The sequence below is a fragment of the Uranotaenia lowii genome, chromosome 2 (assembly GCF_029784155.1).
Source record: "Uranotaenia lowii strain MFRU-FL chromosome 2, ASM2978415v1, whole genome shotgun sequence".
Taxonomy (NCBI): Eukaryota; Metazoa; Arthropoda; class Insecta; order Diptera; family Culicidae; genus Uranotaenia; species Uranotaenia lowii.
Genome location: NC_073692.1, coordinates 319,296,599 through 319,313,574, shown reverse-complemented (window position 1 = coordinate 319,313,574; position 16,976 = coordinate 319,296,599). Strand labels below are relative to the sequence as shown.

At 36.7% G+C, this 16,976-nt stretch overlaps 2 protein-coding genes across 5 annotated transcripts; one reads left to right on the top strand and one right to left on the bottom strand.

Annotated features, from left to right (window-relative positions):
• Window positions 1-597: 597 nt before the first annotated feature.
• LOC129746904 (longitudinals lacking protein-like) lies at window positions 598-6,817 on the bottom strand. Of its 3 annotated transcripts, none has more exons than XM_055740834.1 (4): window positions 6,683-6,817; window positions 3,727-4,051; window positions 3,567-3,653; window positions 598-2,182 (listed from the first exon to the last, which is right to left on the bottom strand). In XM_055740834.1, the coding sequence occupies exons 2-4, from the start codon at window positions 3,823-3,825 to the stop codon at window positions 1,988-1,990; spliced, it is 381 nt and encodes a 126-aa protein (XP_055596809.1). In that variant the 5' UTR covers window positions 3,826-4,051; window positions 6,683-6,817; the 3' UTR covers window positions 598-1,987. The 3 variants fall into 3 exon arrangements, with proteins under 3 accessions (XP_055596809.1, XP_055596811.1, XP_055596810.1); XM_055740836.1 differs by lacking the exon at window positions 6,683-6,817 and adding an exon at window positions 5,082-5,199; XM_055740835.1 differs by lacking the exon at window positions 6,683-6,817 and adding an exon at window positions 4,176-4,333.
• A 1,789-nt stretch (window positions 6,818-8,606) lies between these two features.
• LOC129745976 (BUD13 homolog) lies at window positions 8,607-16,509 on the top strand. Of its 2 annotated transcripts, XM_055739389.1 has the most exons (4): window positions 8,607-8,736; window positions 14,461-14,580; window positions 14,641-16,026; window positions 16,094-16,509. In XM_055739389.1, exons 2-4 carry the CDS (start codon window positions 14,465-14,467, stop codon window positions 16,455-16,457), a joined length of 1,866 nt encoding a protein of 621 aa, XP_055595364.1. In that variant the 5' UTR covers window positions 8,607-8,736; window positions 14,461-14,464; the 3' UTR covers window positions 16,458-16,509. The 2 variants fall into 2 exon arrangements, with proteins under 2 accessions (XP_055595364.1, XP_055595363.1); XM_055739388.1 differs by lacking the exon at window positions 8,607-8,736 and having other exon boundaries at window positions 14,398-14,580.
• The last annotated feature ends 467 nt before the right edge of the window (window positions 16,510-16,976 follow it).

The window sequence follows — 16,976 nt, the reverse complement described above, 5'->3', positions numbered from 1 at the left end:
ATCAATAATGAAAGTGTCAGTGACAAGTAAACTTTAACCTGATATCAGGACAATAGATATAATGCATTATAATATAAGAATGTTAAAAATTAATAGAATAGCTTACATAAAAAAATAACGAAAAATTTCATTCCAAGTATAACTATATTCCATTTTATTGTATCTAATCTCCGCGAAACTAATATGTTATGTTTTCTAACTGATTTTGGCTGCGGCCCTCTACGTCATAGGAAATTTTTAATGCGGCCCGCACACTTGAACGAGTTTGACATGCCTGATCTACACGATGGATTAAAAGAGGAATCTAGAGTTTGCTGTAGTTCGGAACTAAGATTATTGATTGTTGGTATCAGGGAATACTTTTAGACATGGCACAAGTCGAAGTGGTTCAATCTAAGAAAAACGCCATAGAGCGTTTTATCGAGTTATGACAGGACACATGATTATTACCTACTTAGAAACTATGATTCCAACTACATTTTAGATCAAAGGTCGTTGAAGTGTGACCATATGGTTGAATCGGTTGCTAATGCTCCCCAGCCTCAAGTGAAACTCAAAAGGGTTTAAATGGGTTTCGGATAAACGAGAAACAACAACTTCTGTGTAATTCCTACAAAATTTACTGCTTCGTGAAATACAATTGTGCTAACAAAAATATATAATAGCGGTACGAATCTAGATCCATTATCATTTTGTGAGACGCATGTTCGAAGTTGAATAAAAAAAAAACTAAATAGAAGAAAATGACAAACTAAACGTTTCAATAAACCAGTTGGTGCAAATCTTACGAAACACCATAGTGGTTGACGTCAAAAAACAGGATAGTCATAAAAAAAATCTATAGAATAGGAATTTCACTTGCAAATAAGACAATTGCTACCTTTAAAATTGATCTTTTCTTTAGTATATAATCTGCGCGGGTTGCCCATCATCATATGTTTTCTTATTCCATTTTGCTCATGGTAGTCCTCAATTCACGGTATTTTTTGTATGAACCGATAAGTTTTTTTTTAATGTGCACCTTGATTTTCTAACCAGCACTTTTCCCAGTCCATATAACGTTGGTCATATTTACACATCGTTAGTTATTTTCATTTTGTAAAAAAAATCTTATTCTTACGCACATTTCGGTTTTGTAGAACGGAAAAGAACCAAACAGTTTTGGAAAAAATCGCGAACTTTAAAGCAGCGCAAAAAAATGTTTCGCAGCCTCGTGGAAAAAGAACAACATTTTTTAAGTTAGCTCAAATTCCCGGTTAAATGGGTGAGAAAATACATGCTATTATTAGAGGTTCCACGGTAAACTCAATATTTTATCAATTTAGGTTCAATTAATGTGTATCTCCAATTTCTTAGTTTTCACATGGAATTTAAGGATTTGATTTTTTTAAAACCTAGCTTATGTAAAAGAATTTTCCTCCACACAAATGTTTCACTTCCTTATGAATTATGATCAGTTTTCAATTTATCCAATATTTTCTTACTATATGTTGGGGCATTTCAACCAACCGCTTCAATATGTAGTTGTATCTATTGTGTGTATGTATTGGTATTTTTCACCGATTATAATAATATAGTATGTTTTATTTGCAGTATCAGAAAACATTACCTTAAAATATTGGTTTCCCTTATCACTCGCGCGGCACTTCCATTTCCAACGTTCCACAAAATTAGCCCCCGCACGCACACACACACACCTTGTCAGTAACAATGGTCAATGTTCGATTTTTGCTTTTGCTGTGTCGCTTCTCTGGCTAAAAAATAGGAAGGGGTAAATGAGTTCCTCAATTCAGGCTCGTATCTTGAATTTTAAATGGTCATTTGTTAGGTTTGTTTTTGGTGCGCTATCAGAATGACGTCAGACAACGTTGTTTGTGAAAGGTGTGTGTGTGTCGCTGGGAAATAAAATGCCACCCTTGTCCCACATCAGCTGACCTTCGCTAAAGGTAGCCCCATCAGCAACCTCGGGATGCAGAAGGTTGCGTTGTTAGCCTTCACGCTTGATATTCGTGGGGGTCTCCGCGAGGCCCTTCACTTTCAGTCTGTCGGCCGTCTTTAGGAACGTTGGCAGCTGCTCCTGGGACACATTGACCTCCCCGGCGTACATGAACTCCAAGATGGCCTGCAGGTGGCTGTAGGACACGTCCTTCAGGATGATGATCGGATGTTTCGAAGGGTTTTCCTGGAATGGTTGATATGTTAGATTATAGAAACAAAAAATTGATATTTAGATTGTGTAGGAAATAATGCATGGTATATAAATCATTTAATGACTATTCTATTATTACAGTGTAAAGCGAGAAAAGAGTCACATAATCGAATAAACTGTGACATACTAATATTAAATGAGAATGAAAAAGATGAAGCTATACTGGTCTAATAACTTTCATTCTGGAAGTCAGATCTATTTAACTAACGGCAACGCATAATGACGATGTCCGTTTTACGCCGAGAAGTGCGAATGCTTTAAATCCTTTAAATGGCTAAAACTTTCAAAATCATCCATCAGATGTCGCTTTCGTGCTATTGACACGATAGGAAATATCTTTATCAAATTGAAATCGTGCAAAAAATGCATATGCTAACGCATGGAGTTGAAAATCAAGCTCTATAAGCTTTTATTTCGCTTTTATGAGAGCAAGGTTATGCACGATGGTGTCTTGTCTGATGAGGGACTCAAGGATGTATTTTATTACCGCTACTTTATATCATTACAATGGATGGGATTATGGCTGGATCGATCGACTGTAGACCGAAACAAGGATTGACTTCATCGAAAGTTCCAAGATCCAGGTCTTAAAATCAATGTTGGAAAGACCAAAGCGATTCCGTTCAACTCCGACAACATTTCAAGTTTCACGATAGCAGAGCAGCAAGTTTAAAAAGAAGAATGCAGTATCCTGGTAGTCCGAAAAAATCTTGCTAGCCAGATAATGTTTGATGATGATACTAAAAAAGAAATTGAAATCCAGACCAGCAAAGCCCGATTCGCATTTGCGAGTCTTCGAAACATCTAGAAGGTCACGTGAGATCTGTCTACGAGTGAATACACTGAACAATAGGTTCGAGGTAAGGTTAGGATTAGGATAGGTTCTCAAAAAGGGAGCTGATAGGCCATGTCAAATACGGGGCCCAGCACCGATTCTCCGACGCATAGGGTCAGTCAAGTGGCCTCTTCAGATATTGTTTACATCTCCTCGCAACGTATACCGTATCCATCTCCATTTACGCTTCCGAATCTCGATTTTTGGTCTTTTCAAAAGATCGGCGTTGTCGTTCATGAATTTCTGCGAGCAACGATTTGCAAAACTTGTAGTTTTGCACCATATTTCGCACCCGTACCTCAAACGTCAAATCTTTGTTGGAGTACGGATCCGACTGGTGGAAAACTGGAACTGCAGATTTCTTTGCGGTCCTTAATGTGTTATGAACATAATGAAGTATTGCAAATAATTTTTAAAGTCTTGTGTTTGCAGTGATCTTATTCTTCTTCGTTTTATATTTTCTGGCCAGAAAATGCAGTGATCGATAATACTCTCCTTAGAAAAAAAAAAAAGAATACTCACCTCTAGAAGCGATTTGAAGTACGGACTGCAAGCCGATAACACCATCTTGTGCGCCTTACACGTCTGCCCTTCGCATGCGAGTGTTACCTTAAAAACCGAAAAACAAACATCGTCAATTACTCTCAAGCCCAATGGAAATGCAAAAATCCCAACCACTCACATCGGTGAAACTTTTCTCGTTGCGAAGATGCCGGAACGAGGTCACCATATTAGTTTGGAAATCATTCCACTTGAGGAAATACTGCTGCTGGTCAGCCATTGTGCCGCTGTTTGTCCCTCTGCTTGATTGGCTCTCGGCGTCGATTGGGGTTAGTTTTCCGGGGTGCGATACAAGTTCCGGCTGCTCCGGTTTGTCACAAATTTATAATTCCTCCTATCGAAAGAGTAAAGATGAAATCCCGTCCTCCAGAGCGACTTCGCCGACGATGATGATGATGGAAGAATCCGGTTAAGAGAACCAAAGCAAACCAAAAATAAAATAAAACCTGAAACGAGAGAAAGAGCAAACGAACCCAATAATCGAATTAGTATATGAGATACTCAATATACAGATCAAATATGGAAGCTCAATCGGTATCTTGATACAATTTTGTCAAACTTCAGACTAACCAGGTCGCCAAAAGGAGTTTATCTTATACCGTGATTCAGAAGAAAACTTATTATCCACTTAAGGGATAGCAACAGAACGAACAACCTCCAAAGATTGGGGAAAAAGCTTATTATTGGGGAATCGCACCGCAACTACTCCCTTCTTCGCGTGGAACCGTTTCGCTCGTTTCGCTTTATCGCTGTCCCCTTGGTTTCAGTTCACAACACTCAGCATGACGAAATGACGACGATGATGGACAAAATGCGCTTGGTTATCCGCTCTTATAACTTCTCAAGCTCCGTGCAACTAACTAGAGAGCAGAATCCATGCACAGTAGAAGAGTGCGTCTTCTTGTTTACGGGAAAGTGAGCAAAAATGCCACGGTACACGACATCATTGACGACGACGATGCAAATCCATTTTTGATATGGTGAAAAAGACACTACTTTTACCGAAAAAATTAACTCTGGCTAGCTAGACACAACCCATGAGAGGAGCGATTGTTATTCCTTGTTCTCGTCTTCTTTGCATTGGGATAGGAGGAAATCCTTCACCTCATCTCATGTGTTTTGGTGACGTGAGGTGTTGACTCTCCCACATGCTCCTCTCCGGCTGAGATGCTGACTCTTCTTCCAAGAAACTCTCACACATTCTTCCCCCCATTGCCCTCTTCCTTCCTTCCGCACTTCTATCAATACAAGTGCTGCTGCTAAACCCATGCCCATGACGACCCCTCTTCATTCATGGCTTCTTCGATGCCGATTTCCCACACCTTAAAAAGTCACCACACCACCGAAAAACTGAATTTTCCATCAAATCATCAACAACACTGTAGAACTTTGGAAGGAAAGAAATTTGACCAGCAATGAAATATTAGGCTTATTAGAGCTTACAATTTTAGCAAATATATATATACAACAAATTACCTTCCTTATAGCAAGTGCAGATGATGTGAACGATGTGAAGTGCAACCTTCCTTTTGTTTATGGGCCAAAAACTATGTATTGTGTAATGCGTTTTCGTACAACCGAGGCCGACAGGCAGTGGTGCAAGTTGGTTTTCTTGTTCCACGTCCACGCTTGGTAATTCATACAAGCACTTCGATATAAAATTGTATTAGCATCATTAGCATGGCATGGCATTGGGTGTTTTAGGGACGAATCATCCCAGAGGATGAAAATCCCGTACAAAAAAAAAGCATTGGGTGACTACCCACATTTTGCATTGATGCAACTAGTTTAAAATGAGAATCCGAATTCACTATTCTTAGGAAGTATTGTTTTTTCAAGATTAATGAAAATTGCGTCAAAGCAATTGCAATGTTATCATAATAGGAATATTCTGGAACAGCAAACCTAACACTCCAGGTGCTGAGAACTGGAGGATTCAGGCGACCCACAAATATGTTTCAGCAGCGAATTGGAAGGGTAAAATGAATTTATATTGGAAATACTACTTGGCAGATAAGATTCATAAAATGTTAACATTTAACAATCTAACTAAAGTCCTCCGTCAGCTGGGAGTGTAGTAATTGTAGCCCTAAGTTTAGTGTAGAACCATTACTCTTTGCTATGTTGTGCTGTTTGAACTCTAAACATTTTTAATTACATTTTGTTTTGTAAAAAATAATTAATTTAACCAATGTAAGATTTTCTTTTAGGATCCTTAAATATGAATTAGATGCAAAATTATCCTATTAACACATATGATTTTTTATGACTTATCTAGAGCTTTCTGTATTGTTTTTAAATGAAACACAAACATTTATGAGCTTATTTTTAAAATCATTGAAAAAAAGTCACTTGGCAACTCTGCATCAACTCAAATGCGAATGGCAAATGAAACTCGATCTTCAGCGCAATGCTTTGATGAATAATGAAATCCAAATCCAAGGTCTTTCTAGACCTTCAGCTTTCATCTTAGATCTTAATGAATAAGGAATTTTACTACAAAATAATAGTTGTTATAGTTCTAAACATTTACAGATTGAAGTTCAAATAGGAAAATACATTCCCACTATGATTCCCAGCCTCAAGAACGGGAATTTTTGTTCTCCATTTTCAATTCGAAATCTATCGGTACCGAATGTTTTGTCTCGTTCCTCCCTATGGCATTCTCTCTTTCCTTTCTCTGTCCGAATCAACTCTACGACGGTCGAAGCCTTCACCGAAACCACAAAAGGAACGCTACCTCTATTTCTGCTACATTGACTGATTGACCCCCATTTATTTTAAAAACAATTTTTGCCTCAAAAAATCATTGGTTAAATAGGGTTTCTATTTAAAAATATCATTGAAATCGGTAAAACTCTAAACGAAATGCCCCCAAGCTTAGGCTAACATTTGAAAGCAACGAATGGAAAAAATACATGCATCCATTAATAAAGCGATGAATGGACGTCCAGATTACGAACTTTTTTGCTGTGAGAGCACACCATTTCCATTCTATTACGATGGGCCCCATAATTTTCAACATTTCGGCACTTTCCCGTTGACCGAATTTACTTCCAGTGACGAAATTCAATTACCTTGATCGGAAATTAGCTGGAAATGCGGATTTCTAGCAATCTTGCACTATTTTACTGCAATTTTCCCAAACTTATTCCACTTTTTCCGAAACTGCGAACGAGAACGATAGATGACAGACACTCGACTGTAGACGGACGACGGATGATTAGGATGGAGCATTCATCTCTCTCAATGGTTCCCGAGAGAGTGACTGAGATGATTTGAGAAAGTATGGAAAAATTCTCACGAATTTCGTTGTGTGTTCAGAGAAGCATTTAAGATTTGAGAGCCAGATTGAGAGCGTAAACAAACTAACGGTGTTTTTGATTCCGTTTTAAGAGAAATTTCCTCTCGTTCTCTTTTATTCGTTCTGAACAAGTATAATATTTCGAAAGGTCGAAAAGTTATATACAAGATTCGAAGTAAAAATAATGAAAATAAAACTTTTTTCCATTATTCAAAAGAAAACATGTATTGAGGTTAGACTAGTTCACTTTTCGGTTTTTTTCGCAGATCAAAGCCGGACTTATATGGGTTGCTCCTCATGCATTTTCAAGTATTTCTGCCAATTTTGAGATCATTTGAACTAATCTCTGTTCTGCGCAATGAGCTTTCGTGAAAAAAGACCATTTTTCTTGAAAATATTCTTATGAGAGTTCTAGCAAGCCACTGTTAATATTAAACGATAATTTTATGTTGCATGGTGGTTAATATTATAACCATTTTTATGAATCTGTTCTAGATAATCGTTCAAAACAAACCGAAAAAATTTAAAAAATCATAAACTACCACCTTGTACAGAAATTTTACTTACAAGTTGAGGGTTAAAAATCTGTAGTAAATCAGAAAAAAATATGTTTCACAAAATCTTTTTTTGTAAAGCTAGCCCTTTTTATTACCTTTCTATTGATGTAATATATATATATATACAAATTGGTTGTATAGCGATCAAGTTATTTAAAAATGTTTGCAACAAATTTGATTTGATAAAATATTTTTCATTCAAGTTTGCTCCACAACAACTTGTGCACAAGAAAGGTTATTTTATTCAATCAAGTACCCCATGACGGGGCCAGGAGTTAAAAAAAGCGCGCGCTTTGATCAAATTGTAAGCAAGTCATCTTGATGCCACGTTTTTCATGTTGCATGAAGCTAAAACTTGAATAGGAACTCAACTATGATTTAAAAACTGATGCATTAATTATTGAATAACTTTGCTCCTATTCTTGCGATAATTACATTTTAAGCATCAAATGAATGGTAATAAACAGGACTATCTTAATAAAGAAAGATTTTCTGAAACATATTTTTTTCTGATTTACTACAGATTTTTTACTCTCAATTTGTAAGTAAAATTTCTGTACAAGTTGGTAGTTTATGATTTTTTAAATTTTTTCGGTTTGTTTTGAACGATTATCTAGAACAGATTCATAAAAATGGTTGTAATATCAACCACCATGCATCATACATTTATCGTTTAATATTAACAGGGGCTTGCTAGAACTCTCATAAGAATATTTTCAAGAAAAATGGTCTTTTTTCACAAAAACTCATTGCGCAGAACCGAGTTTGGTTCAAAAGATCTCAAATTTGGCAGAAATACTTGAAAATGCATGAGGAACAACCCATATAAGTCCGGCTTTGATCTGCGAAGAAAACCGAAAAGTGAACTAGTCTAATTGAGGTACATACTCCGATATCACGACAAAAGTACTGTTTGTGTGAGAGATATTAATGTACTAACATGTATAAAATTAGAAAAGAATCAATTTTCTGTTATTCCTCCATAAGTTTTTGATCAATAAAATTTAAAAAATTAAAAAGATTTCTCAGTGAATATTCAAGCAGCAATTCTATATCGATGTCTTGATTGTTTATAATTGTATAATTTTAAAGAGTCATGAAATATGTACTCACAAAACGTCAGCAGCGCATGAAAACACGCGGAATGAATAGGATAAGCGTTTTATGGAAGTGAAAAATATTTTCTCTTCGTGTACAAAAGAAAATAAACAAAAAGATTAACGAGCCCTTTTCATTAATCGCAGTCGTCTTTCAAAAATTAAACCTGCAGGTTGGTAGCCGCGCTAAATTTATTTCACATTCAACCGCCAAAAGCCTCCTAGACAAGACGCGTGTGAAGTAAACCGGCGACAGTTAAGTTCGGGCGAAAAGTTAATTTTTTTTTGGAAAATGTTTTATTTTTTGCACCTGATTTGAGTTTAGTGCATAGAAATTATTCTAGAGAAAAAACTTTGTTCCATCACTTGTTTTATTCCGTCCATTAATATTAATCGTAAGTACTCAGCATTTAGTTTAAGTAAAATTAATTTTAGGTTAGGTTAAAATAAGGTAGAGGAAAAAAATTAGGTTAGGGTTGGCATGACGCCAAAATGAGCGATAGGAGGACAGAGGAAGACCATGGCGAAAGGGTCGATTCCGACGACTCTGACGCCTATGCATTATTTGACGAGCAAACATCAAAATTAAAAAGGCAGAATAGTGACTCAGAAGCAAAAAACGAAACGAAAAAATCAAAAATGGACCACGGTACGGACGACTTAACAACGGACACAAACGAACTTATCGAAGAAAGAACTAAAAGAAAGAACAAAAAATCCCGGAAAAGTAACAAACCTTCGGAATGGATAAAAAATCCAACCTTTAAAACTTTTTTTATCGAACCAGATTTTGAAACATCCGAAAATGAAAACCCACCAGAAAAGCCAAATTTCATCCACGTGATGGAAGTGGCAAAGATACTTCGAAACATCGAAATAAAGAATTATAAAGAACTTACCCAAGCAGGCAAGGGTAGATTTAAAATAACATTCGATAAACCCAGTCAAGCTGAACAACTCATAAACTCAAAACTGTTAAAGGAAACATTTCATTACAAAGTTTATACTCCAAAAATGTTTCAATCAACATTCGGAGTAATAAAAGGAATACCAGTTTCATTCAATGACAAAGAAATACTCGAGAATATTGAAAGTTCTAAAAGAATTGAAAGCGTGGAGAGAATCACGAGAATGAAATTTGAAAATGGTAAACCAGTTGGGGAACCAATTCCCACACTTGCCATTAAAATAAAAGTAACCGGAGAGACCCTTCCCGAAAACGTTAAAATTTACGGTATAAACTCTAAAGTACATAATTACATTTTCCCACTCAAGCAATGCCAACAATGCTGGCGGTTTGGCCATAAGATTAAATCTTGCAAAGCTAAAAAAGCCAGATGTAGGAAATGTGGCCAAGAGCACAATACTAAAGACTGTGATTCGGTTGAACAAAACTGCATACATTGCCAAGGAGATCATGAGGCCAACTTTAGAGAATGCCCCGAACGTATTAGACAGCAAAACATCAATTTTATTATGACCACTAAAAAATTAACTTACTCAGAAGCCATTAGATCTTATCCTAAACAATCGCAACAATTTCGACTCCAAATAAATTCACAAACAGATTTCCCCACCCTACCTACAATTTCAAACCCAAAACAAGCGCAAAACCTAGCTCCAAGTACAAGCAATAATAATAAAAATTACTCAAAAGCAACCCATCCACAAGAAACCGAAATAAAAACACTCGCAGAATATATTAAGACCGAAATTTTGAAGGAATTAAAGATGAACCTTATTTACGACAAAATTAAAGCAATTCAATCACAAATAGCAGAACAAACTAGCAAGAAAACCGGAGATTGGAATTCCGATCTTCTTTTGATTAAAATTAATGATGAATTGAACACCCTATTTAGCCAACCTACTAATCCTGTAAACATAAAAACACCCACCAATCCACCCCATACCAATTCCGTAACAAAAGTAACACCCACCGGTACATCCTATTCCAATTCCATAAACATAGTAACACCCACCGATCAGCAAAAAAATAATAACAACAATGCTCTTTTACACAAACATAATTCAAATGTACAGCTGCACGATAGTCATTAAAATGAATCACACAAAGAGAGATATCAAAATAGTCCAATACAACATTAACAGCATTAGACCATCTGAAAAAAGAGCACTACTGACCCACTTTCTTAAAACCAATGAAATTGACATAGCCTTTCTATCTGAAATTTGGTTGAAAAATCAGGAAATTTGCAACATACCAGGATATAAATTCCCCAGAATAACCAGAACCAATGGATATGGAGGAGTTGGTTTTTTAATTAAAAACGAAATTCCGTTCATAGAACTTCAAACACCTGACTTGTTACCCATAGAGGTTTCAGCAGTTAAACTTATCCAAACCACAGAACCAATATTACTAATATCAATTTACATTCCACCCCCACCAATCAATAATCATCAAATAAAAGAGCCATTGAATAAACTATTTAGATTCATTGAAAATCAAAATATAAATGTCATCTTAGCCGGTGATTTCAATGCGCATAGTTCCTTATGGAACTATGCCGATAAAAATTGTCCAAGAGGTGAACTTCTCATAAACATGCTGGAAAATACTGACCTAATTGTAATAAACAATGGTTCACCAACTCTTATTCAGTCTCCTGATAAGATACCATCGGCCATCGACCTTACTATAGTTTCTAATAATATTGCACACAAAATGAATTGGAAAATACTCGATGAAGAAATTTCGGGAAATCATAAAATAATACAAATTGACATCATCAACTTTGCTCCAAAATATGTATACTTTAACAAACAAATAAACAAAACCAAAGCTATAAAAGCACTTAACAGCATGAATGTTAAGGAAATACACACAGCCGAAAAATTAAATGAAATCTTTGAAAACACAATCAAAAATGCAGAATTTATTCCGAACAATGACAGCAATAAAACTCCAAAAACATGGTGGACGAGTGAAATCAAAAACTTCCTAGATGAAAAAAATGAGAAATTAAAAACGTACTACCGTAATTTAACTTTAAGTAATTTTTTAGAATTTAAAAAAAGCAGAGCAAAACTAAAATATGCTATAAGAAAAGAGAAACGAAAGGCATATAAGGATTTAATAAATACATTATCACCCGATTTACCCCCAAAACAATTATGGAATACTGTCAAAATGCTAAGTGGTGGTTTTAGTAAAAAAGAAAACATTCATATATTAAACAATAAGCAACTGGCGGAAAAATTCATAGACCTTAATTTTCCAGAGATCGATAAAGAAATAGAGTATAACATGCAACCCAAACAAAATACAATTAAAATAGACTGGATAGATGTCAAAACCATCATAAATGGAAAAAAGAATAGCTCAGCGCCAGGATACGATAGGGTTTCTTACCACATCCTCAAACAACTGGACAATAAATTGATTATAAAAATAGCAGAAATCCTCAACAACGTCTTTACTAAAAATACAATTCCAAACCCATGGCGTACTGTTAAAATAGTTCCGATTAATAAGCCAGGTAAAAGTCAACTAGAACCAACAGGATACAGACCTATATCATTGATACAAGTCTTCTTAAAAACCATAAACATTATTATAAAGAAACCGCTTACCAAATTCATCGAAGATAACAATATCATTCCCGAATATTCTTTTGGCTTCAAAAAGAAAATATCTTCAGTAAACTGCATCAATGCATTAGTATCGCGTATCCAAATGTCCAAGCGTAGTAACGAATGTGCAGTGGTTACATTCATTGACCTGAGCAAAGCATTTGATAATGTGGACATCACGAAATTATTAGAAATATTAAATTACTATAATTTCCCTTCAGAACTAACAAACTGGATATATGAATACCTTAAACATCGGACAACAATAATAACCTTGAATGACGGTACAGAAATCTATAGGAAAACCAACAAGGGATTACCTCAAGGGTGTCCGTTATCACCCATACTGTTCAATGTTTACACGGCCAATATTCATAAAATTATTCGGAACGAAGCCTATTGCTATCAATACGCAGACGACTTTGCTGTGCTAGTCATAGCGAAAAACCCAACTCTGGCAGCTGAAAAAATGAACCTCATTCTTGATAAAATACACACAGCTTTCATAGAATTAAAATTAGCGATCAATCCAGAAAAATCAGCCACAGTATGCTTCACCAATAGAATTCAAAATCTAAATATATCCATAGACAACACAAATATTCCAAATGAACCCTACCAAAAATATTTAGGATTATTCATAGACCACAAACTCTCGTTTAATAAACATGTAATAGAAACAATTAAAAAAGTAAAAACCAAAACAAACATAATCAAAATGCTAAGTCGAAAAAGTCACGGAGCTCATCCTCGCACTCTATTACAGATAAATCAATCATTGATAAGATCGCAAATTGATTACGGCATCTCTATTTACTCAAGTGCTAGTACAACTAATATTAACAAAATACAAGCAGCGTACAATACCTCGTTAAAAATAGCCATGAGACTATTGAAATCAACACCAAATCAAGTCCTTCTAACGGAAACAGGAGAAATCCCGATTATACAAAGAGCTAAATACCTAACGCTGAAAGAAATAACTAAAAACCTCTACTACAGAAACAGCCCGATCTTAAATACAATTGTACCAATTATAAATGCAAACACTAAACACCTTTCATTTTTGGAAAAAACAACCGCAGACAACTATTCACTAATAAGCCAAATGTGCACGATAAATAATATCATTAGAGAAAAGCCAGCTAAACTAAAGGTCCATACAAGCGTAGGAAAAACCAAAAAAAATACAGATATATCAGTGCTTAAACAAGTTACATTAGATCTGATTAGAAACAAATATAAAGATCATTACCTGTTATATACCGATGGTTCTAAAACCGAGGAATACACCGGATACGGCCTGTATGACGATTTTGAAAAACTTTCCAAAAGCTTCAAACTAAACACAAACTTTACGATTACAAATGCCGAATTACTGGCAATTTACGAAGCTATCAAATATGCTGATAGCAAACAACTTCTAAACGTATGTATCCTAACAGACTCTAAAAGCAGCTGCGAAATCTTAGACAGCAATCAAACGGATAACTATATTAAAAACGAAATTATCAACTTTGTAACCAACTCGGACTTACTTAATATCACAATACAGTGGATTCCTGGTCATTCAAATGTAGCAGGAAATGAAAAAGCCGATCTAGCGGCGAAAATGAGTAGAAACAAAAACTTTCTAGAACCCTATGGCCTCACATTAGGAGACACAATAATAGCACACAAAAATGGAATTCTAAAAGAATGGAATGAAATTTATGAAAAAGAATCAGAAGTTAAAGGAATTAAACATTTCACTATCATGCCAAGTATTCAAACGGAACCGTGGTTCAAGAAAATGACATTCAATACTCACATGACGGTACAAATATCTCGGATAAGGACTTTCCATACTGCGACCAAAGAACGTCTTCAAAGCTGGGGTTTAATTAGCTCCAGTTTGTGCGACCAGTGTGGGGTGACTGAGGACCTCGACCATATCCTGCTGTATTGTACAAAATTTACCACCCAACGTGACAAACACACCTTTCTAAACGACTCAACAACTCTCCTAGAAATGCTAAAAAGAAAACGATATGCTGAGTACAAACAATTAGCAAATTACATGGATGAAATAAAAACCGATGTTTGAACCTTTTGAATTCACATTAACTTTTCATGCAAAAAGCTTAACTCAGGTTTGTAAATTTTTTAATCGCGAAACGTTATTGTCATATTTGACACTTAACATAACTTAACACCGCTGGCTTTATGGATCACAATGGTCTGTGCCAAAAGCCCTCATAATTAAAAAAAAAAAATTTATTTCAATAATTTCCGTTTTATATTCCGTTTATTTAAACCAGTGCAATGACTTCTAAAAAGATTGACCAGAAAGAATACTTGAAGCGTTACTTATCAAATGAAAAGGACAAAACCAAGAAAAAGAAGAAGAAAAAGGATAAGCATGGCACCGGCAAAAGCAAGTGAGTAATCTATTTTTTAAATTAAAATTTGCTTGGCTAACAGGTAAATTTTGTTTCCAGTGTCAGAATCATCGATGCTGACGATTTCGATCCTTATGGAGGTCTTCCCCAAGGACCTGACGAATCGGATGTGTTTGCTTTGGAAGACGAAGCGCCACTGGTTGTCGGGGTTATCGATGAACGACCCCCGGAATTGAAAGCGCAGGAAGATTTCAGCAGCAACAAGTGGCGTAAATTGGCTGCTGACCCAGATGGTGGTGGTTGGGGTGCGGCTGCATCCAGTGGAAAAAGTTCACTCGTCGTTGATAGAAAAGTTGACAAAGTTTCTGATTCAACGATAAGAAAAAAAGGCAACAAGAAATCTTACGATTCTGATGAAAGTCCTCCAAGGAAGGGAAATACTTCGTATAAATCGAAAGATTCAGATAGAAGTCTTTCCAAGAAACAGCGACGTCACTCCTGTTCGGATGAAAGCCCTCCCAGGCGAAAAGATAAACGTTTGGATGACGCTTCCAGCAAATCTCGACGTTATTCGGTTTCAGATGAAAGTCCTCCAAGGCGAAAGGACAAACGTTTAGATGACGCTTCGAGAAAATCTCGACGCTACTCCGATTCAGATGAAAGTCCTCCAAGGCGAAAGGATAAACACTCTAACAAATCTCGGCGTGACTTGAGTCCTTATCATAAGCAGTATGATAGTTCCAAAAACAAAAGCAAGAATAGGCAACCGAGTCCTTATAGAACACAGCATAGATCGGATGATTCTGATCAAAGTCCTCCTAGGCGCGACGATAGAAACCAGAAAAGAAGAGATGAGTCCGTTGGAAGTCCTTCAAGAAACGAGGATAAACATGCACAAACATCAAGGAGTAGCAGAAGAGATTACGATTCAGATCATAGTCCACCCAGAAGAAACGTTCAACAGAAATCCTCCAGAAGACGAGAAAGTACGCCAAGAATATCTTCAAACAAAGATAGAAGGAAATCAGATTCTGACGAAAGTCCACCTAGAAAATCCCACAAGCCGAAAGATCGTACCGAATTTCCGATTCGTGTCAAACAAGAACCGCCGGATTCGGATGAGTCATCACCCCGAAGGCATCCAAACCGTCGCGATTCGGATCAAAGTCCTCCGAGGCGGCAAATCAAGCGAGAACCGAAATCACCAGAACCGGGCCCTTCCCAACGAATGACCAAAACGTTGGATGGCAAACGGGCCGGGCTACAAAACGCCCGGGATTTGAAAACCGAAACTGAAAAGTTTCGGCAACGAGAAGCGGAAGTCTTTGATCGCATGTCGGCCGAGGTTTCGGGTCGCTACGCCAAAACCGTGGTACGGGAGAAATCTGGCAAACGGAAAGACGTGGAGGAGGAGCTGCGTCGAGAGTTTGAGAAGCGGAAAGTGGACGAAAAGAAGAAGGAAAAGTACACCCGATGGGGAAAAGGGTAAAACCATTGGAAATAAACTTACAGAATAAGCAATTCTAATTTTATCAAATGTTTTTCTTTGCAGTGTCAAGCAGGTGGAAGACTACAAAGCACAGCTGGAGGAAGCGGCACACGAAATGAACAAGCCACTTGCTCGCTATGCTGACGATACCGATTTAGATGATTACCTGAAGAATCAAGAACGTATCGGAGATCCGATGTTGGACTACATACGAAGCAAGAAGAAGGAAAAAGACCGGAAACAGGGAAAACCAGAAAAACCCACCTACAAAGGCTCATTTCCGGACAACCGTTTCGGAATACGGCCAGGCTATCGCTGGGACGGTGTAGACCGTTCGAACGGATTCGAAAAGAAATGGTTCGAAATGATGGGGAAAAAGAAGGCCGTCGAAGAGGAAGCTTACAAGTACAGCGTCGAGGATATGTAGGTGCGTATTAAAGGTTTTTTTTTACATTAAAATAATTTCAATGTCAATCGTATCGAAGATTTTTGGTAGAAGATATCACTGCATTAAATTTCTATCAATGGGATACGCTTTTCATGTCTATCGCTTCTTCGGGTTTGCTCAAGTTCTAAATTCTTCTAACATGGCCCGGGTTTGATTTGGAAAAGGCTTCACATTGAAATAGTTCAAAGCCTCGCAACGTGAACTTGTGTCGTTTGTTCCAAAAGTACCTGGACTCGTCGCTTGGAGTGATTCAACGAAGTAAAACATATGAAAGACGGAGCAGATTAGCTATTGACAGATTGCTATCTAGGAAAGAGGAAAAATGTCCTGAATAGCAAGTCCGCACTAACCATCTATTTACGACTTCAAAGCCGAAAATGACACGATCGACTGTGATGAACTTTCCATAGCTAGGACAAGAACGGCTTTCTATAGAACTATAGTGAAGCTAACCAGACTGATCAATGCTACGATGGATGCATCCCAGTGCTGTGTTCG

What these genes read in the sequence shown, in the direction of transcription:
- LOC129746904 (XM_055740834.1), bottom strand. Translation starts at nt 3,825, where the DNA reads ATGGCTGACCAGCAGCAGTATTTCCTCAAGTGGAATGATTTCCAAACT. An exon ending in ACGAGAAAAGTTTCACCGAT is followed by an intron (nt 3,654 to 3,726) that starts GTGAGTGGTTGG and finishes TCGGTTTTTAAG; the next exon opens with GTAACACTCGCATGCGAAGG. An exon ending in ACTTCAAATCGCTTCTAGAG is followed by an intron (nt 2,183 to 3,566) that starts GTGAGTATTCTT and finishes CAACCATTCCAG; the next exon opens with GAAAACCCTTCGAAACATCC.
- LOC129745976 (XM_055739389.1), top strand. Translation starts at nt 14,465, where the DNA reads ATGACTTCTAAAAAGATTGACCAGAAAGAATACTTGAAGCGTTACTTA. An exon ending in CATGGCACCGGCAAAAGCAA is followed by an intron (nt 14,581 to 14,640) that starts GTGAGTAATCTA and finishes TTTTGTTTCCAG; the next exon opens with TGTCAGAATCATCGATGCTG. An exon ending in TACACCCGATGGGGAAAAGG is followed by an intron (nt 16,027 to 16,093) that starts GTAAAACCATTG and finishes TTTTCTTTGCAG; the next exon opens with TGTCAAGCAGGTGGAAGACT.